Below are 19,487 nucleotides of genomic sequence, written 5' to 3' on the forward strand. Positions count from 1 at the left end.
CTACAAAAAATGTTTCTACCACAATTTATTAGGGCTTCCCTGGTGGCTCAGTTGGTAAAGAATTTGCCTGCAATGCAGGAGACCCTGAGTTTGATCCATGGGTTGGGAAGATACACTGGAGAAGGAAATGGCACCCCACTTCAGTAATTTTGCCTGGAGAATCCCATGGACAGAGGAGCCTGGCAGTCTACAGTCCATGGATTAGCAGAGTCAGACACGACTGAGCAAATAAACCACCACTACCACCATGGTTTATTATCTATTTGTGAAAATGAAAGAACAAAATCAAGATGAACATATTTTTGATACATATTATTAAAATAACTGGCAAGTCATCATTATTTGTCATGGAAAGTGAAAGTGTTAGTCACTCAGTCATATTCGACTCTTGTGAACCCGTGGACTGCCAGACTCCTCTGTCCACGGAATTCTCCAGGCAAGAATACTGGAGTGGGTAGCCGTTCCCTTTTCCAGGGAACCTTCCCAATCCAGGGATCAAACCCATGTTTCCTGCATTAGCAGGCAGATTCTTGATGACTGAGCCGCCAGTGAAGCCCATTTGTCATGGAGGCAACCACTAAAACAAGCAACCAACCACAAGCTTGTATCAGCACTGGGTATGAAAAAGAAACCTAGTCCTTGGGAATTCCCTGGCAGTCCAGTGATTAGGACTCCCCACTTTCACTGCCGAAAGCACAGGCTCAATCCCTGGTTGGGGAACCGAGATCCTGTAAGCCCCAAGGTACAGCCAGAAAGACAGAAAGTAAAAGGAGAAAGACACATAGTCCAAATAAATAAGAAAGAAGTGTATATGGGGAAAGTAGATCACATATCAGAAGCCAAATTACTTACTCGTTATTCTGTGTAGTTTAGTGGAGTAGTTCAAATGAAAGTTAGAAGGAATTATTAATTTAGCTCAATGGCTATAGCTATAAGTAACTTCCAAATCTATAATTCCCTTACCTCCACAGACCTCTAATTGCAATGACAAAAAGAGTGAATAAAAGCCCTAGATAACTGAGCACCGAAGAATTGATGCTTTTGAATTGTGGTACTGGAGAAGACTCTTGAGAGTCCCTTGGACTGCAAGGAGATCCAACCAGTCCATTCTGAAGGAGATCAGCCCTGGGATTTCTTTGGAAGGAATGATGCTAAAGCTGAAACTCCAGTACTTTGGCCACCTCATGCGAAGAGTTGACTCATTGGAAAAGACTCTGATGCTGGGAGGGATTGGGGGCAGGAGGAGAAGGGGACGACAGAGGATGAGATGGCTGGGTGGCATCACCGACTCGATGGACATGAGTCTGAGTGAACTCCGGGAGTTGGTGATGGACAGGGAGGCCTGGCATGCTGCAATTCATGGGGTCACAAAGAGTCAGACACAACTGAGCGACTAAACTGAACTGAACTATAGATGCGATTTTAGCAAGTTTATTTCACAGTTGGAATTATTTTTTCAGATAAATATTCCAGATAGAAAGGTGATTAAAATTTCTCTGCATCACCCTATTACAGAGCATAAGGTGATGTCTCTTCTTGGGACCTCAGTTTCCTCATCTGTGAAGGGTTTACAAGTTTATTCAAACATCTCTAGCACATAAGTTAGTAACTAGCCCACTGTAAATCTATGTTGGGTCTCTTTCCAGAGATTCCTTTACATCACATAATGGCCCCTGTAATATAATATCTAAGTACAGATGTCAGTACTTATAATACTGTCTTCCTCTAAAGATTCTAAATAATATGTGGTAGAAGTGATTAATTTGTTTTGTATACTTCTTTAACACAGTAACAGAACGAGTGTTCAGGTGAGCATTAGTAGGTAATGAATTTTTCCACATAGAGATTTCCAGTAATTACCCCCTGTGCTTTCATCATAAGTAAACCATATTTACTGAGTACCTGTAGCTGGTTAGTTCCACTGACTAGATCGAAACACAGGAAGGTCAAAATCATGGAACTCATTAGGTACTGAAAAAAGGCTCCTAGGCTATTGAGAAAAGGGAACACTTGCACATTATTGGTGGGAATATAAATTAAAACAGCTACTATGGAAAACAGTATTGAGGTCCCTCAAAAACTTAAAACACCATATGATCAAGTAATACCATTTCTAGAACTGAAATTAGGATTTTGAATGTGTATCTGTTTTCCTATTTTATTGCAGCAGTATTCACTATAGCCAAGATGTGGAAAAAACCCAAATGTCCATGGACAGATGAATGGATAAAGAAAATATGGTGTGTGTATACACACACATACACACACACACACACACACACACACACACTCCACTCATAATGGAATATCATTCAGCCTGTAAAAGGAAGGAAAATCTAATATTTGCCAGCTAGAGAAAAAACCAAACAAAGCCAAGAGCCAGTAGAAGGAAAGACATCATAAAGATCAGAGCAGAAATGAATAAAACAGAGACTTGAAAAACCACAGGAAAGGTCAATGACACTGAGAGCTGATTCTCTGAAAATATAAACAAAATTGATAAACCTTTAGCCAGACTCATCAAGTAAAAAAAGAGCGATAGCCCAAATCAATGAAGTCAGAAACGAAAAAGGAGAGGTTACAGCCAACACCAGAGGGATACAAAGGGCAGTCAAAGACCACTGAGAACAACTATATACCAATGACTGGACAACCTAAAAGAAGTGGACAAATTCCTAGAAACGTATAATCTCCCAAGACCGAACAAGGAAGAATTAGAAAATATGAACAGACCAAGTATTAGTAATGAAATTGAATCAGTTTAATAAAAGCAAAAACAAACTTCCCAACAACAAAAAGTTCACAACCAAATGCCTTCACAGGTGAATTCTACCAAATATTTAGAGAAAAGTTAACACCTATTCTTCTCAAAGCTGGTTTTTTTTTGTTTTCTTTTTTTAATTGCAGGGGAAGGAGTGCTTCTGAACTCATTCTGCAAGGCCATTATCACCCTGATACCAAAAACAAAGATATCACAAAAAAATGAAATTTAAAGGTCAATATCAATGATGAACATAGATGCAAAAATTCTCAACAAAATATCAGCAAACTGAATCAAATAATGTACTAAAAGGATTATACATCATGATCAAGTGGGATTTATCCCAAAGATGCAAGGATTTTTCAATACCTGCAAATCATTTTATGTACCACATTAACAATTGAATAAAAACCCCATAATCATCTCAATAGATGTAGAAAAAGCTTTTGGATGAAATTAAACAACCATTTATAATTTAAAAAAAAAAAACTCTACAGAAAGTGAGCATAGCAAAAACATACTTAAACATAATAAAAGCCATATATGAAAAGCCCACAGGGAATATCATATTCAAAGGTGAAAAGCTGAAAGCATTTACTCTAAGGTCAGGAACAAGGCAACAATGCCCACTCTCACCACCTGTTTTGAACAAAGTATTGGAAGTCCTAGCCACAAAAATCAGGCGAGAAAAAGAAATAAAAGAGAATCCAAATTGGAAAGGAAGAAATAAAACTGCCAGTGTTTTCAGATGACATGATACTATACAAAGAAGGTCCTGAAGATGATACCAGAAAACTACAAGAGCTCATCAATGAATGTAGTAAAGTTCTAGGATACAAAACTAATATACCGAAAACTGCTGCATTTCTATACACTAAAATGAAAGATGAGAAAGGGAAATTAAGGAAACAATTTCATGTATCTTAAAGAATAAAACACCATTTTCCTTTAGTGAAAGGAACTTCCTTTAACGTTTCTTGTAGTACAGGTCTGCTAACAATAAATGCTCTCAGATTCTGCTTGTCTAAAAATGTCCCTTTAGGTATGGAGAGAAAGGAGCTCTCCTATACTGTTGGTGGGAATGTAAATTGGTACAGCCACGAGGGAGAAAAGTATGGAGGTTTCTTAAAAGACTAAAACTAGAGCTACCATATGACCCTGCAGTCCCTCTCTTGGGCATGTATCTGGAGAAAAACATAGCCCTTAAAATATTCATGCGCCCTAATGTTCATTGCAGCACTGTTTACAACAGCCAAGAGATAGAAGTAACCTAAATGCCCATTGGCAGAGGAATGGATAAAGAAGTTGTGGTATATATATACAAGGGAATGTTACTCAGCCATTAAAAAGAATAAAACAACGCGATTTTCAGCAACACGGATGGATCTAGAGAGTGTCAGAGTGAGTGAAGTGAGTGAGACAGAGAAGGAGAAATATCATATGATGTCCCTTATACGTGGAATCTAAAAAGAAATGATACGAATGAACTTACTTACAAAACAGAGACTCACAGACTGAGAAAATGAACTTACAGTTGCTGGGTTGAAGGATGGGGGATGAAGGGGTAGTCAGGGAGTTTGGGATTGACATGTACACACTGCTATTTTAAAATGGATAACCAAGGACCTACCGTCTGCAGTGTGGGACTCTGCTCAATGTTATGTGGCAGCGTAGACAGGATATGAGTTTGGGGAAGAAATGATACATGCATGTGTATGGCTAGGTCCCTTTACTGTTCACCTGAAATTATCACAACATTGTTAATCAGCTATATATACCTCAATACAAAATAAAAGTTTAAAAAATTAAAACGTCTGTTTTTTTGCCTTCTGTTACCCATTTTTGCTGAATATACAATTCTACTTTTTTTTTTCCTTTCTTCGTGCTGAATATAATGAGACTGCTTTCTTCAGAGTTCTAAGTGTGTCCAAATCTGGTTCCCAGTCTTGAAGGGAATCAGAAGAGCAGATAAGAACATGACTCCAGTTCAGTTGCCTGAGTTTAGTACATGTGCTGCTGCTGCAGATGCTAAGTCGCTTCAGTCATGTCCGACTCTGTGCGACCCTATAGAAGGCAGCCCACCAGGCTTCCCTGTCCTTGGGATTCTCCAGGCAAGAACACTGGAGTGGGTTGCCATTTCCTTCTCCAATGCATGAAAGTGAAAAGTGAAAGAGAAGTCGCTCAGGCGTGTCTGACTCTTCTCGACCCCATGGACTGTAGCCCACCAGGCCCCTCCGTCCATGGGATTCTCCAGGCAAGAGTACTGGAATAGGTTGCCATGCCCTTCTCCAATGTCTTAGTAGCAGTAATAAATGTAGAAGACAGACTCCACACTGAGTCTGGCCAAGTAAGAACTTCTAAGTTGGGCAGTCGTATTAATCAAGCTTATGAAGTTTCAACTCTCCATGGCCCTAAAGGATAAGGTTTGGTGGAGTCTAGAAGTGATTCTGTTGGTTTATAAATTCCTAAATCTTCTGTAGAGGTTAAGTGTATAAATAAATCTTTTTTTTTCCTTGCCAGAGAACTGTCCAAAGGCTTCCGAGGAGCCAAGATTCATCCATTTGAAAACGACATACGACTGCCCCATCAGCTACCTCTTTTACTTGCACATGGTCCTTTCCTCTCCCTGGACCTAAGAAAACTTAATCGTAAATGACATTAGAGACCCTACTGGTGAAGCATACATTTAGAAATATTTTTGCTTTCTATTGGTGTTTTAACACTAGAATAGCAATTTTATTTCCCTTTCCCAGCCATAAGTCCTGACCTGAGACACAAAGACCAGCCAAAAAGACTTGGTCTAACAAATAAGTTAGTGATTATTTTGGCTAATGAGATCCAAGAGAGGAGAATTGTAAACTAACTCTCTCCTTTGTTTGTGAATCTAACTTAGATATAAAGAAATACTTGACTCATGTTGCCCTTGAAGATAAAAGTTTCACTAAAAATTTTCCCTCCTGTGTGCTTCGCTTTGGAGGTTCCTAAGAAATCTATCACCAGCCTATGAATAGCTGGCTTTCTTAGTATTTACTGGTTGCCTCAAAGGTGGTTCAGTAGTAAAGAATCCACCTGGCAATGCAGGAGACACGTGTTCGATCCCTGACCCCTGGAGGAGCCCACATGCCACGGAGCAACTGAGCCCGGGCACCACAACTACTGAGTCTGTGCTCTAGAGCTCAGAGCTGCAATTGCTGAGCCCACGTGCCACAACTACGGCTGCCCGAGCACCTGGAGCCCACGCCCCACAACGAGAGAAGCCACCACAATGAGGAGCCCACGCACTGCAACTAGAGAGGAGCCTCCGCTTGCTGCAACCAGAGAAAAGCCCACCAGCACCGAGACCCAGTACAGTCAAAAAAAAGACTCATCTGGCCAGCAGGGAGCAGAACAAACCAGAGATGAGCCCAGTGCTGGGCTTCCCTGGTGGCTCAGATGGTAAAGACTCAGCCTGCAATGCAGGAGACCCCAGTTCAATCCCTGGGTTAGGAAGGTCCCCTGGAGAAGGAAACGGCAACCCACTCTGTATTCTTGCCTGGAGAATTCCATGGACAGAGGAGCCTGGCATGCTGCAATCCATGGGGTTGCAAAGAGTCAGACACGACTAAGCAACTAACACACTGGAGCTCAGTGACACACCTAAGGACCTTACTGATCCCTAGAATGGACAGATGTTAAGTTTTCATTGTAACAGGTCAGGATATCAAAGGATGGTTGGCATAAATCTTCACCATTCTTGGTAAAACTAGAATCATATGTTCTACGGTCTATGATAGAGGGAAAAGTTCTACTGGATCTCACAGACCATAACTTCTTTCCAGAGTCACACTATTCTACAACAGTGAATCTTAACTTTGAGGGGGGGACATGGAACCCTTTGCGAATATCATGATAATATTTTTGCCCTTTCAGAAAAAATCCTCTCTCTTGATACACACCATGAGAGAAGCATGTGCTCCAGGCAACAAATTATTAATTCTTAACAAATTAATTAATAAGAATTAATTCCTAAAGTTAATCCTTACTAATTGATGATAATCACTACCAAAACTAATAGAACAGAATGTGATATTGATTCCCCTTCAACATTCTGACCCAAGAAAGAACAAGTGATTCTCTTAATAACTCAATCTTAGCTGTAAAAAATCAAAGACTTCATGAAGGCTAAGGAATCTACAAACAGAAATAAATTATAACCAAATGACCTGATTTACCAGGCATGTCTGCCTTCTAAAGATACTGGTTCCATCACCTCAGCTCTACAAAGCCCAAACTAAACAAAGGGAGATTCCAAGAAAAAAAGAGAATCAGAATTGTAAGCTTTTGAGGGACAAAAAAGGAAAAGTCCAGCTTTATATTGCATTCTGTGCGATGAGTGCTAAGTCACTTCAGTCATGTCCAACTCTTTGTGACCCCGTGGACTACAGCCCACCAGGCTCCTCTGTCCATGGGATTCTCCAGGCAAGAGTACTGGAGTGGGCTGCTGTGCCCTCCTCTAATGGATCTTCCCAACCCAGGGATCAAACCCACATCTCCTGTGGCTTCTGCATTGCAGGAGGATTCTTTACCGCTGAGCCTACAAATATGACACCTGATAGGCTTTCGTGTAATCTACAACCAAAATGAAGTCGGTTGTTCAAATGTGTGCAAAATTTCTATTCTTTCTAAATCAACAGTTGCAAAGACAGGCTATGCACTTAGACAAGAGGTGAATACAGGCTGAGATAAAAATCCCTGAGTGTAACTATAATAGGGAGTTCCTTTATCTTAAGATGACTTAGAAAGCAAAGTGAAAGTGAAAATCGCTCAGTCATTTCTGACTCTTTGAGATCCCATGGATATACAGTCCATGGAATTCTCCAGGCCAGAATACTGGAGTGGGTAGCCTTTTCCTTCTCCAGGGGATTTTCCCAACCCAGGGATCAAACCCAGGCCTCCTGCATTGCAGGCGGATTCTTTACCAGCTGAGCCACCAGGGGAGCAAAACCTTCCGTAATATTTCTAACACTTAGAGCAGGGGTCCCCAACCTCCAAGATCTAATGCCAGATGATCTGAGGTGGAGCTGATGTAATAACAGTAGAAATAAAGGATACTATAAAGGTGTAACCATCGTGAAACCATCCCCTCATTCTGTTCCTTCGAAAAACTACCTTCCACAAAACAGGTCCCTGGTGTGAAAAAGGTTTGGGACCACTGACTTAGAGGACTTATTTCGGGGAGTTTCTGAGAGATCTATGGCCAGATTGAAGAAAGTTATCTTTTTTGCACTGAAGGTTATCTATCGTACCTTGCTCTCCTTGTAGTAACAGAGGCTTCAAAGACACAAGAGAGTACAGCAAAAGGTGGTGGCCTTTCTGGGAAAGAGGAACTAACTTGTAGTGTGAATGAGTGTAAGAACAATGGGTATTGACCAGTCAGACACCTAAAAGTGCAGGCAGGGTTATCTGGAAAGAGGATTTAGGAATCCCTTGCTTTATCTGACCCTTTTTCATATACTTTCAGTTGTAATAGAGTCCAAGATGTCATGAGAGAGTGAGTTAATTACAGCAGAAATAAACATGCTAAAGGACCAGGGCTCTGGGGTTGTCTCTATCACAACACCAGATCCAAGAGGACATGGATCCAGCTGTACCTAGCAGAGGGATGAGTTTATTAGTCTACCATAGGTTACAAATGTTGAGACGAAGGAGTCTGGAAGCCTGAGGGTCCCGTGAACCCAGAAACAAGAGAAAATTTAAATGAGATGGCAAAGAATAAAGCCATTTTTTTGTATAGAACTTCATCTTATTTCAGTATTCTTTGGACCTGGGAAAGAGTATAAGAGAATTGAGTAGATCAGTCAGTAGGCATGCATGAAGTGAAGCAATCTGAAGGGAGCCACCTGAGGAATCTCTGGGTATACAGGGAAGCATACGGTTCATGGCCACTTAAGGTGACTTAACTCATTTAATGAAAACCAGGGCTTAAAAAAAAAAAAAAAAAAACTGATTACAAATGCAGAAGATGTTCAGATAGTTGAGAGATGAGAGTGCTGCAGCCTGTAGGCACTTTCTGTGAAGAAAAGCCCACGGCTGACAAAAGCACCAGGGAGCCGGCTCAAACATGAATGTGTCAAGGTGACAGGCCCTGAATCTCCTACTGTGGATTCTTGAGAGAGACAGGCATGCATAAAACCATGTGTTCTTTCGCTCAGCGCTAAGGCAGTCCTTCAATCCTTCATCTTTTCAACTAGAAAGAAAACTTAAGCAGAGAATCACAGACTTGGAAGGGCCCTTAGAGATGATGTAGTCAAACTTTCATTTTACAGTTGAAGAAACTGAATGAGACCAGAGGAGGTAGAGTGATTTGCTCAAGGTCACACACATGGGTGGTTCATGACAGATCAGGAATTTAAGCCCTTAGGTCACCTCTTCTACTCTAATATTCTTTGCAAGACACTCTATTTTGATCTGTGCCACAAATTCATCTAACTACTATAAAGGTGAAACTTGAGACGCAAAGAAAATGGGTTATCATAGACAACGGGTTATCATAGACAACCTCCGTGTAGCTCCATCTGATCTCTTTAGCCTGTCAACGTCTGTCTGGCCCTGTTGTTGTTTTAGAAGCTAAGTTCTGTCTGACTCTTTGTGACCCCATGTATATTATGGCCCATTTAGGCTCCTCTGTCCATGAGATTTCCCAGGCAAGAATGCTACAATGGTTTCCCATTTCTTTCTCCAGGGGACCTTCCCAATCCAGGGATTGAATCCACATGTCCTACTTGGCAGACAGATTCTTTACCACTGAGCACCTGGGAAGACTCTACCTGGCCTAAGAGCTAATAAAATCAATTAGTGATAAGGCATGTGATTGGGCATATCTAACTGTCATATGCAAATCACCTGCATATGACTAGTGCTACAAAATGGACTTTTTTTTTCTGTCCCAATAAAAGACTAATCATAGTAAAGATTACCAATATATGTAAGATTTTAAGCATTGTTAGGGTGTTGGCTTATGATTATAAGGAAGTTTTTAATGTGAGATATTTTACCATGCTAATTTTCCCTTTGGTATTTATCCATAAAAAGACAAATTCAACAGACATTTAAGTTTCTTCTCACATGAAGGCAAATTTTGACTTCTCATGGTTCCCAAAATATAGATCCTAAATATTTCATAAAACATCATGAACATATACACATGGCTATATATAACCAACAAGGAAACTATACTGAATATTTTATAATAACCTATAAAGGAAAAGAATTTGGAAAAGAATATATGTAACAATCGCTTTGCTGTATACCTGAAACTAATTCAACATTGTAAATCAACTATACTTCAATAAAAAACAAAAATAAAATAGAAAACATATCATGAACAGAACACAAGAACACAGACTTTTAAAACTTTGTAACAAGTGCTGTTAAAAATCACAGTGTAAGAAAGTGGGAGAAATTCTTCAAATCTTCATGTATGGACATTTCAAAAACTAGAATTTACTTTCCTCTTTCAGGATAGAGTTTGGGTCCTTCCTCCTTCCTGGAAGGTGACTTCTTGCTTTGAGTTTACCAAGGACAGTGATTTAATAGAGGGGATTCATCCCATTAGAGGAATCACAGCATTCTAAGCAAGGCAGAGTGGATCATTCCATAGGACTACATGCACCCCATCACTAACAGCTGCCAGGCATACACACAGACTGAAAGGTATTCAGATTTGACTGGGAAGTATACTGGTGGTGATGGTGTGCTCAGTCACGTCCGACTCCTTTAGACCCCATGGACTGTAACCCACCAGGCTCCCCTGCCCTTAGAATTTTCTAGGCAAGAATACTGGCGTGGGTTGCCATTTTCAGGGAATCTACCTGACCCACGGATTGAATCTGCATTTCTTGTGTCTCCTGCATTATTAGGCAGATTCTAAACCACTAGCATCACCTGGGAAGCCCAGGCTATTATGATTGAGGGCGTTTACAAGGGCTAATATCCAGAATATGAAGTATTGCCATACAGAACATAGCAGCAGGAGCTTGGTGACAAATCAGAATGAAACAAATAACCATTTTAATACAATCCGCCCTTGGCTCTTGTATGGTTATTTATGAGGAGAAGTGGATGGAACACTCCTGTAATTACAGATACAAGAGTAAAGGCAAAATAAACAGTATCACATACTCATTTGCAGGACGAGTGGTTATGAAGTTTTGGTTTTGTTGCTCTTCCCACTGCCTCTCCTGCACCTCTCACAGGATGACTGAAGATACCAGGACGGAGGGCTAAACACCCAGGAGGAGGAGCATCTTGGTCTTCCTGTGTGTACTAAGGAGCTGTGCTTATGGTGAATGGCAAAAGTAGCTCATCAGAGAGCACTCTTACCTCCTATTCATTTATCCGTCTGATTTCTGCTGCAACACCTTCGTTGAAACTGATTTTCTGAGTGTCTCTGGTGACTACTCAATTACATTTGATAGGTTCCTTTTAATAGGATCCTCCAAGTCATCTTTGATTCCCTTTGGCATCACTGACCTTCTACTTACTCTTGAAACTCTCTTGACTTGGATGACATCAAGGTGATTCCCATCTGTGGCCAACCCCTCTCAGTTCTTTCACCAGCGATGCCCCCTCAGACCCATCAGTGCAGGCATTCCCTGACAATCCTTTTGCATCTCCTTGTACTTACTGTCTTGGCAATCCCATTAGTTCTCCTGTCACAAATTCACCATCAGCTCTCTCCATACAATTATACTTTGTCTTAGTCACTCAGTCACGTCCAATTCTTTATGACCCCATGGACTGGGGCCCACGAGGCTAGGCAAGAACACTGGTGTGGGTAGCCATTCCCTTCTCCAGGGGATCTTCCTGACCCAGGGATCAAACCCAGGTCTACCACATTGCAGGCAGATTCTTTACTGTTTGAGCCACTAGAAGTTTTCTAAAATGAACACAGCAATTCCTTTAATACTCCCAACAACCTACTTTTATTATGCTATGCTAAGTCACTTCAGTCGTGTCCGACTCTGTGCGACCCCATGGACGGCAGCCCACCAGGCTTCCGTGTCCCTGGGATTCTCCAGGCAAGAACGCTGGAGTGGGTTGCCATTTCCTTCTCCAATGCATGAAAGTGCAAAGTGAAAGTGAAGTCGCTCAGTTGTGTCCGACTCTTATCGACCCCATGGACTGCAGCCTACCAGGCTCGTCTGTCCATGGGATTTTCCAAGCAAGAGTACTGGGGTGGGGTGCCATAGAGAAGGAAACTGAGAGACTCAGAGAGGTGAAGTCAACTGCCTAGGGGTTCAAAGTCAGAAGGTCTATAAACTTAATCCGAGCTCTTAGGTCTAGTGCTTTTTCACCACACCATAAATGTAATGCCTCCAAACATTTCCAAATACATACACTAATGCCCCATCTTCTTCACCAAGTCCCAGACAAATAACACTTCACCCACTTAATAAGTAACTAGATCCAAATATCCTTATAACTTGCCATATTACCCAAGAGCTTCCTCTGTTAACCTCAGTTTTCTTAACTGAAATACAATTGACACGTAGCATTGTATTAGTTTCAGGTATACAACACAATGATTAGATATTTATATATATTGCAAATTTATGCAAGTCTAGATGCAAAGAACTGACTCATTTAAAAAGACTCCAATGCTGGGAAAGATTGAAGATGGGAGGAGAAGGGGATGACAGAGGATGAGATGGTTGGATGGCATCACCGACTCAATGTACATGAGTTTGAGTAAACTCTGGGAGTTGGTGATGGACAGGGAGGCCTGGCGTACTACAGTCCATGGGGTCGAAAAGAGTCGGACACAACTGAGCGATTGAACTGACCTGAAGTCTAGCTAACATCTGTCATCATAGTTCTTTTTTTCTTGTGATGAGACTTTTTAAGATCTACTCTCTTAGTAACTTTCAAATTTACAATATAATTAACTATGGTCACCATGCCATATGTTACATCCCTAGGACTTATTTTAGAATCACAGGCTTATACTTTTTAACTCCTTTCACTTATTTCACTTACCCCCTGCCTCTGGCAACTGCCAATCTGTTCTCAGTATGAGTTCAGTGTTGGGGATTTTCATTTGTTTTATTGATTTATATTCCACATGAAAGTGAGATCAGACAGAATTTGTCTTTCTCTGACTTATCCACTTAACATAATGCCTTCAAGGTCTATCCACATCATTGCAAATGGCAAGATTTCCTTCTTTTTAGGACTGGATACAGAGGATGAGATGATTGGATGGCATCACTAATTCAATGGACATGGGTTTGGGTGGACTCCGGGAGTTGGTGATGGACAGGGAGGTCTGGCGTGCTGCAGTTCATGGGATCACAAACAGTCAGACATGACTGAGTGACTGAATTGAACTGAACTATTCCATTATATGTACATATTTGTGTGTGTATATATATTTATATGGACCACATTTTCCTTACCCATTCATCCATCAATAGACATTCTATTTTTTATAATGCAATCAGTATATCCCTGGTTACAAGTACTTGAACATATCTTTAATGTTTCTATTTGCTACCAATCAGTTGCTACATTTGAGAAACTGCACCTTTAAATATCTCTTGTATCTCCCACCAACACTTTTTTTAAATATAAATTTATTTATTTTAGTTGGAGGCTAATTACAATATTGTATTGGTTTTGCCATACATCAACATGAATCCGCCATGGGTGTACACGTGTTCCCCATCTTGAACCCCCCTCCCACCTATATGCGAGACAGCAAAAGAGACACAGATGTATAGAACAGTCTTTTGGACTCTGTGGGAGAGGGCGAGGGTGGGATGATTTGGGAGAATGGCATTGAAACATGTATAATATCATATGTGAAACCACCCAACACTTTGAATGCACAGTGTTCCTGTCTTTGTTCTGGTTTGTAGATTGCTTTCCTAAAGATCTGTGCTAGTGGACTATTAACCTAATGTGTACTAATATATTAGTAACGTACCTATCTCCCGTCTCTCCTCTAATTTACTCTATGCCCTGCCTCTGAATTAATCTTCCTTCACTTGCTTTCAGTGGCTCTGCACTGCCTTTAGAAGAAAGTCCAAAGGCTCAAAGTCCCATATGATTAAGGCCCAAGTCTATCAAGAACTTTATCCACACTTCCTTATCTCATGCACTCTCCACTGAGCCACTCCAGACTATTTAGTGCTCACACAAAGATATTTTCTGATGGTAGGTGATCAAAAAATATTTGTTACATTATTGGGTTGACCACAAATTTTGTTCTGGTTTTTCCATAAAATGTTACAGAAAAAGCCAAATGAAATTTGTGGCCAACACAATAAATCAAACCTGTTTGGAATGAGTTGGTTTTATTTCACTATTTGACAGTCAAGAGATTCAAAATCACTTCCTTTTAAGCTGCCATTCTCACTAGGTAGCCCTTCTTTGGATAAGTGTCCTAAAGCTGTCTTCTTTCCCTTCTCCTAGACATCTGTATGTGCATATTTGCTTTCATCGCACAAATGAGTAACTTAAAAATTTGCAGACATCTGTTGTTGTACTTCAGCCAAGACACTATATTGTATGCCAACCAAAATTATTAAAATGATACAAAATTGGTGATATATTCATTTTCCATAAAAAAATATTGTAAATGCTGAAAACTCATTGTAATAGCTTTTATTCTCACCCAGCATGTAAAATAAATTATTCTCTTCTGTATAATAGCTAAAGTGCAGTTCTAGAAAACTTTGGATTTCAGAAATTTACGTGTAAAGTTAACAAAAATAATTTGTTAAATCTGCTCATATCAGATGCATTCTAATAATTACCAACTAGAATAAGTGGAGAGGCCTCAAGAGTCACACAATCTCTGAGTGAGATACAAAGTCTCTATGGTCTCTGAGACAGTTACCTAGATAGATACGCTAAGAAATAAAATCCTGAAGAGGGATCAAAATAGTAAATTGACAGAATAAAGCCTCCATTTATGCTGTGTTATATCTTAAAATGTTAGTCTCAAAGTTCAGTTCAGTTCAGTCACTCAGTCGTGACTGCAGCACGCCAGGCCTCCCTGTTCATCACCAACTCCCAGAGTTCACTCAGACTCATGTCCATTGAGTTGGTGATGCCATCCAACCATCTCATCCTCTGTTGTCCCCTTCTCCTCCTGCCATCAATCTCAAAAAATAGCATAATTGGCTGTAGCTCATTTGACTCAACATAGAGGTAAGGCAAGAACAGTGAAGGCAAACATCTCGCACTAGATGTCATTTACTTTAACAGCACTCAATAGTGGACATTCTATTCTGCCTAATGACTCTAAGAAAATTCATCTTATGCAATTAGAATATTAAGACTATCAAAAAAAAAGGAATTTACTTAAAGATGCAAAAGAGCAATGGAATATTACTCAGCCATAAAATGAATGAAATAATACCATTAATACCAACATGGATGGACCATTGTCATCCATGTGAAGTTTGACTGAGTCAAACTCAGAGATTGTCATACTGAGTGAAGTCAAACAGAGAAAGACAAATATCACATGATAACTGCTTATATGCGGATTATATTTTGGGGGGCTCCAAAATCACTGCAGATGGTGACTGTAGCCATGAAATTAAAAGATGCTTGCTCCTTGGAAGGAAAGCTATGGTAAACCCAGACAGCATATTAAAAAACAGAGACATCACTTTTCTGACAAAAGTCTGCATCATGAAAGGATGGTCTTTCCAGTAGTCATGTATGGGTATGAGAGTTGTACCATAAAGAAGGCTGAGCACTGAAGAACTGAAGCTTTTGAATTGTGCTGCCGGAGAAGACTCTTGAGAGTCCCTTGGACAGCAAGGAGATCAAACCAGTCAATCCTAAAGGAAATCAACCCTGAATATTCATTGGAAGGACGGATGTTGAAGTTCCAATACTTTGTCCACCTGATGCAAATAGCAACTCATTTGAAAAGACCCTGATGCTGGGAAAGATTGAAGGCAATAGGAGAAGGAGCCAACAGAGGATTAGATGGTTGGACGTTATCACCGACTCAATGGACATGAGTTTGAGCAACCTTTGGGGGATAGTGGAGGACAGGGAAGCCTGGCATGCTGCAGACCATGGGATCTCAAAGAGGGACACAGCTTAGGGACTGAACAACAACAATATGTGGAATCTTTTTCTAAAAAGTGCTACAAATGAATTTATTTACAAAACAGAAACAGAGTCACAGATGTAGAAAACAAACATCGTTATGAGGGAGGAATAGGTGGGGAGGGATGAACTGGGAGATTGGGACTGACATACACCCACTAATATATATAAAATAGATAATAAGGACCTACTATATAGCAAAAGGAACTCTACTCAATACTCTATACTGGCCTACATGGGAAAAGAATCTAAAAAAGAGTGGATATATGTATAACTGAATCATTTTGCTGTATGCTAGAAACTAACGGAGAAGGCAATGGCACCCCACTCCAGTACTCTTACCTGGAAAATCCCATGGACGGAGGAGACTGGTGGGCTGCAGTCCATGGGGTCGCAAAGAGTCGGACACAACTGAGCGACTTCACTTTGACTTTTCACTTTCATGCATTGGAGAAGGAAATGACAACCCACTCCAGTGTTCTTGCCTGGAGAATCCCAGGGACGGGGGAGCCTGGTGGGCTGCAGTCTATGGGGTCGCACAGAGTCTGACAGAAACTAACACAACATTGTAAATGAACAGTACTCAAAAAAAAAAAAAAAAAAAAAAGACAGATACAAAATAGCACTGTAAAACTGCTGCAAAGCTGTATTCCTCTACTCTGTTCAGGAGGACATCTCCAACTGTCTCATTTAAGGAGAAATTTCTGGGGACTGATCCACTCTGTTGCTTCTCCAAACAACTCCTTTGGGCCAAAGCTTACAGTTGGAGTCTCAAGCTACACATAGTCTTCCTGTAGCAGCGGGCAGGCCAGTCCGTAGCCCAGCTCTATGCTTACACTACTTCCTCCATTCCCTCCTTTGGCTCTGCTCCCTTCTGTTTCTTTGTCCAGAGCCTTTTCAGGGAAAGACCATCACATACAAAAGTGAATTAGGAAGTTAGAATCATGGTCCTGACTTTACCCCTAACTAGCAGAGTGGCCTTAGCCAATTTCCTTATCTTTAAAAAAAAAAAAAATTTAATGTGGACAATTTTTTAAGTCTTTATTGAATTTGTTACAGTATTGCTTCTGTTTTATGTTTTGCTTGCTTGTTTTTGTTTTTTTTTTTTTTCAGGCACTAGGCATGTCGGATCTTAGCTCCCCAATCAGGGATCAAACCCACACTTGTTCCATCTTTATTTTTCTTTCTTTATATGTAATAACTGGAAACACATTTCTCATTACTGTTGCGAGAATCCAATGAAATACAGTCCAGTAAACCATCTGGAAAAGAACACAAGTACCCATGTCTCTGGCCCACCATCTACAAACATCTATATTGACACTGTTCTGAACTTAAAAGAGTATACAAACTGAAGTGTGGAGAGTGACATTCCTAGCACCATATAAGAAAAAAAAAAAAAAATCAATCAATATAATTCCTGTTTTCTGATTTCAGATCTTGGTATTTTTTTTTAAAAGACCATGAAGGGCTTCTTAATTCCTCTGCCACTAAATCTTTTCACAGAAAGAGGTTTGCTGTTAGAAGTGGTCAAAGACTGTGACGAATTGGAGAGGAAGAGATTCAGAAGGCAAAGAGGTGTGTTCTGGCAATCAATTACTCTAAGGGATGAAAGCGGATTCCTGAAATTTTTGTGGAGGTACAAAATTAGACTTTAGGGTGTGAGAAAGGTAAAGGAACTATAAAAGAAAGAAAATGAATGTGGAAAATTACTAAAGGTTAAAGAGCTGCCTTAGATTTCATCATTGATCCTTTGGGGAAACAATGAAACATCCCACAAAAGGTCACAATATGGCCCTTTTCTAACACCTTTTCTTTGCACTTCATCTCATACACCCTCTACTGTAGCTGCCTTAACATCCCAGAGATCCCCAGAGGCAGCCAGTTTTCTCTCTATTCTCATGGCCTTTGACTGGCTTGAATCATCTTCCTGGAATTCCTTTTGTTTGATTCTTTTCCTAATTACAAAAGTTAAAAGCCTTGGTGCAGGGAAGGACTACACACTCCAAAAAAGTTGTTATCCCCCAATTTGCCTCTCGGAACCTTCAGCTGCAGATAATAGATAACAACTGCCCCATTCTCTGGAGAAGGCAATGGCATCCCACTCCAGTACTCTTGCCTGGAAAATCCCATGGACGGAGGACCCTGGTAGGCTGCAGTCCCTGGGGTCGCTAAGAGTCAGACACGACTGAGCGACTTCTCTTTCACTTTTCACTTTCATGCATTGGAGAAGGAAATGGCAACCCACTCCAGTGTTCTTGCCTGGAGAATCCCAGGGATGGCAGAGCCTGGTGGGCTACCATCTATGGGGTCGCACAGAGTCAGACACTACTGACGCGACTTAGCAGCAGCAGCAGCAGCCCCATTCTCTAACAAGAGGTGCTAGACAAACTATGCTTGTTGTTTAGTCACTAAGTCATGTCCAATTCTTTTGCAACCTACCAGGCTCCTCTGTCCATGGGATTTCCCAGGCAAGAATATTGGAGTGGGTTGCCATTTCCTTCTCCAAGTTATCTTCCCAACCCAGGGAATGAACCCAAGTCTCCTGCACTGGCAGGCAGATTCTTTATCACCGAGCCATCAGGGAAGCTCAGACACCCTATAGGACTTGCCTATTAAAGACAGTGAAACGGGTTTGGGTACATTTATCCAACACACACATCCAAGAAAGCTACAGAATCACTGAGGAGAATAATCAGAGCAGATTTATTTGCGGTGATTTAGTTACTGACCTCGGAGGATGAGTCTAAGGCATTTTCCATCCCCTGTTCTCCTCTGCCTTGAGGTAAGTGAAAGGAGCATCAAAAGCAACATGGAGTGTAGGGGACAGGATGGGGGCTAGGAGAGTCCTTGCCAGAGGGCACCCTGCTTGCTCAGTGCCCCAGGCTAGAGGTTTGATGAGCTGAGCACATACACTCACTGGCCTGCCTGTCGGAGCTGAGGGAGAACAAGTTCTTTGAAGCAAGTCACCCTTCCTGAGTCTGGCAAGACAGGGAGGCAAATATTTCCTGCGGCCTCAGTAAACAGAAAATCACTGAGCCTGAGTCATCTTGAAAGCTGATTGCTGAAGAGGATACCCAACTGAAAAGGTATCACAACCGAAAGACTGGTGGTTCCCAAAGGACAAGGGGGTGGGGAGGGATGAATTGGGAGTTTGGGATGAGCAGATGCAAACTATTACATATTGAATGAATGAACAAGGTCTGACTATACAGCACAGAGATATAATCAATATCCTAGGATAAACCATACTGAAAAAGAATATTCTTTAAAATAACTGGATCAATCTGCTGTATAGCAGAAATGGATACAACATAGCAAATTAACTACACTTCAGTAAAAAGAAATAATAAAACTGAAAAAAAATTCTGTGAGAAAGTATAAATGTTAAAACTAGAAAATAAAAGCTTAAAAAAAAAAACAAAAAAGGACAAGTCCATCAGAAAGGAACATTTGAGGTTTTGTGGGGCCTGGCTGAAATACATATAGAATTTGGGGGAGTCTACTTTTACGTATATAAAACCAGCCACAAAATTAAAGGTTTATTTGGAATAAGAAAATAAGGAGGGCTTCCCTGGTGACTCAGTGTAAAGAATCCGCCTGCCAATGCGGA

General features: G+C 40.8%; 1 protein-coding gene across 19 annotated transcripts in view; it reads right to left on the reverse strand.

Moving 5' to 3' along the window:
• LOC147366685 (uncharacterized) overlaps nt 1-19,487 on the reverse strand; it is a 361,042-nt gene that overhangs the window by 78,718 nt on the left and 262,837 nt on the right. Inside the window, exon 5 of one of the 19 annotated variants that reach the window (XM_086414900.1) lies at nt 2,756-2,951. The exons of 17 other annotated variants lie outside the window; for them this stretch is intronic. In XM_086414900.1, coding sequence (XP_086271026.1) covers nt 2,852-2,951 — 100 coding nt within the window. In that variant the 3' untranslated portion in view covers nt 2,756-2,851. Of the gene's footprint in view, nt 1-2,755; nt 2,952-15,704; nt 16,430-19,487 lie in introns of those variants that run through there. One more of the 19 variants, XR_015169474.1, reaches the window with a different exon arrangement.

This window comes from Bos grunniens, chromosome 8, assembly GCF_055505025.1.
Source record: "Bos grunniens cultivar Pamir isolate PY7600 chromosome 8, Bosgru_T2T1.0, whole genome shotgun sequence".
NCBI lineage: Eukaryota > Metazoa > Chordata > Mammalia > Artiodactyla > Bovidae > Bos > Bos grunniens.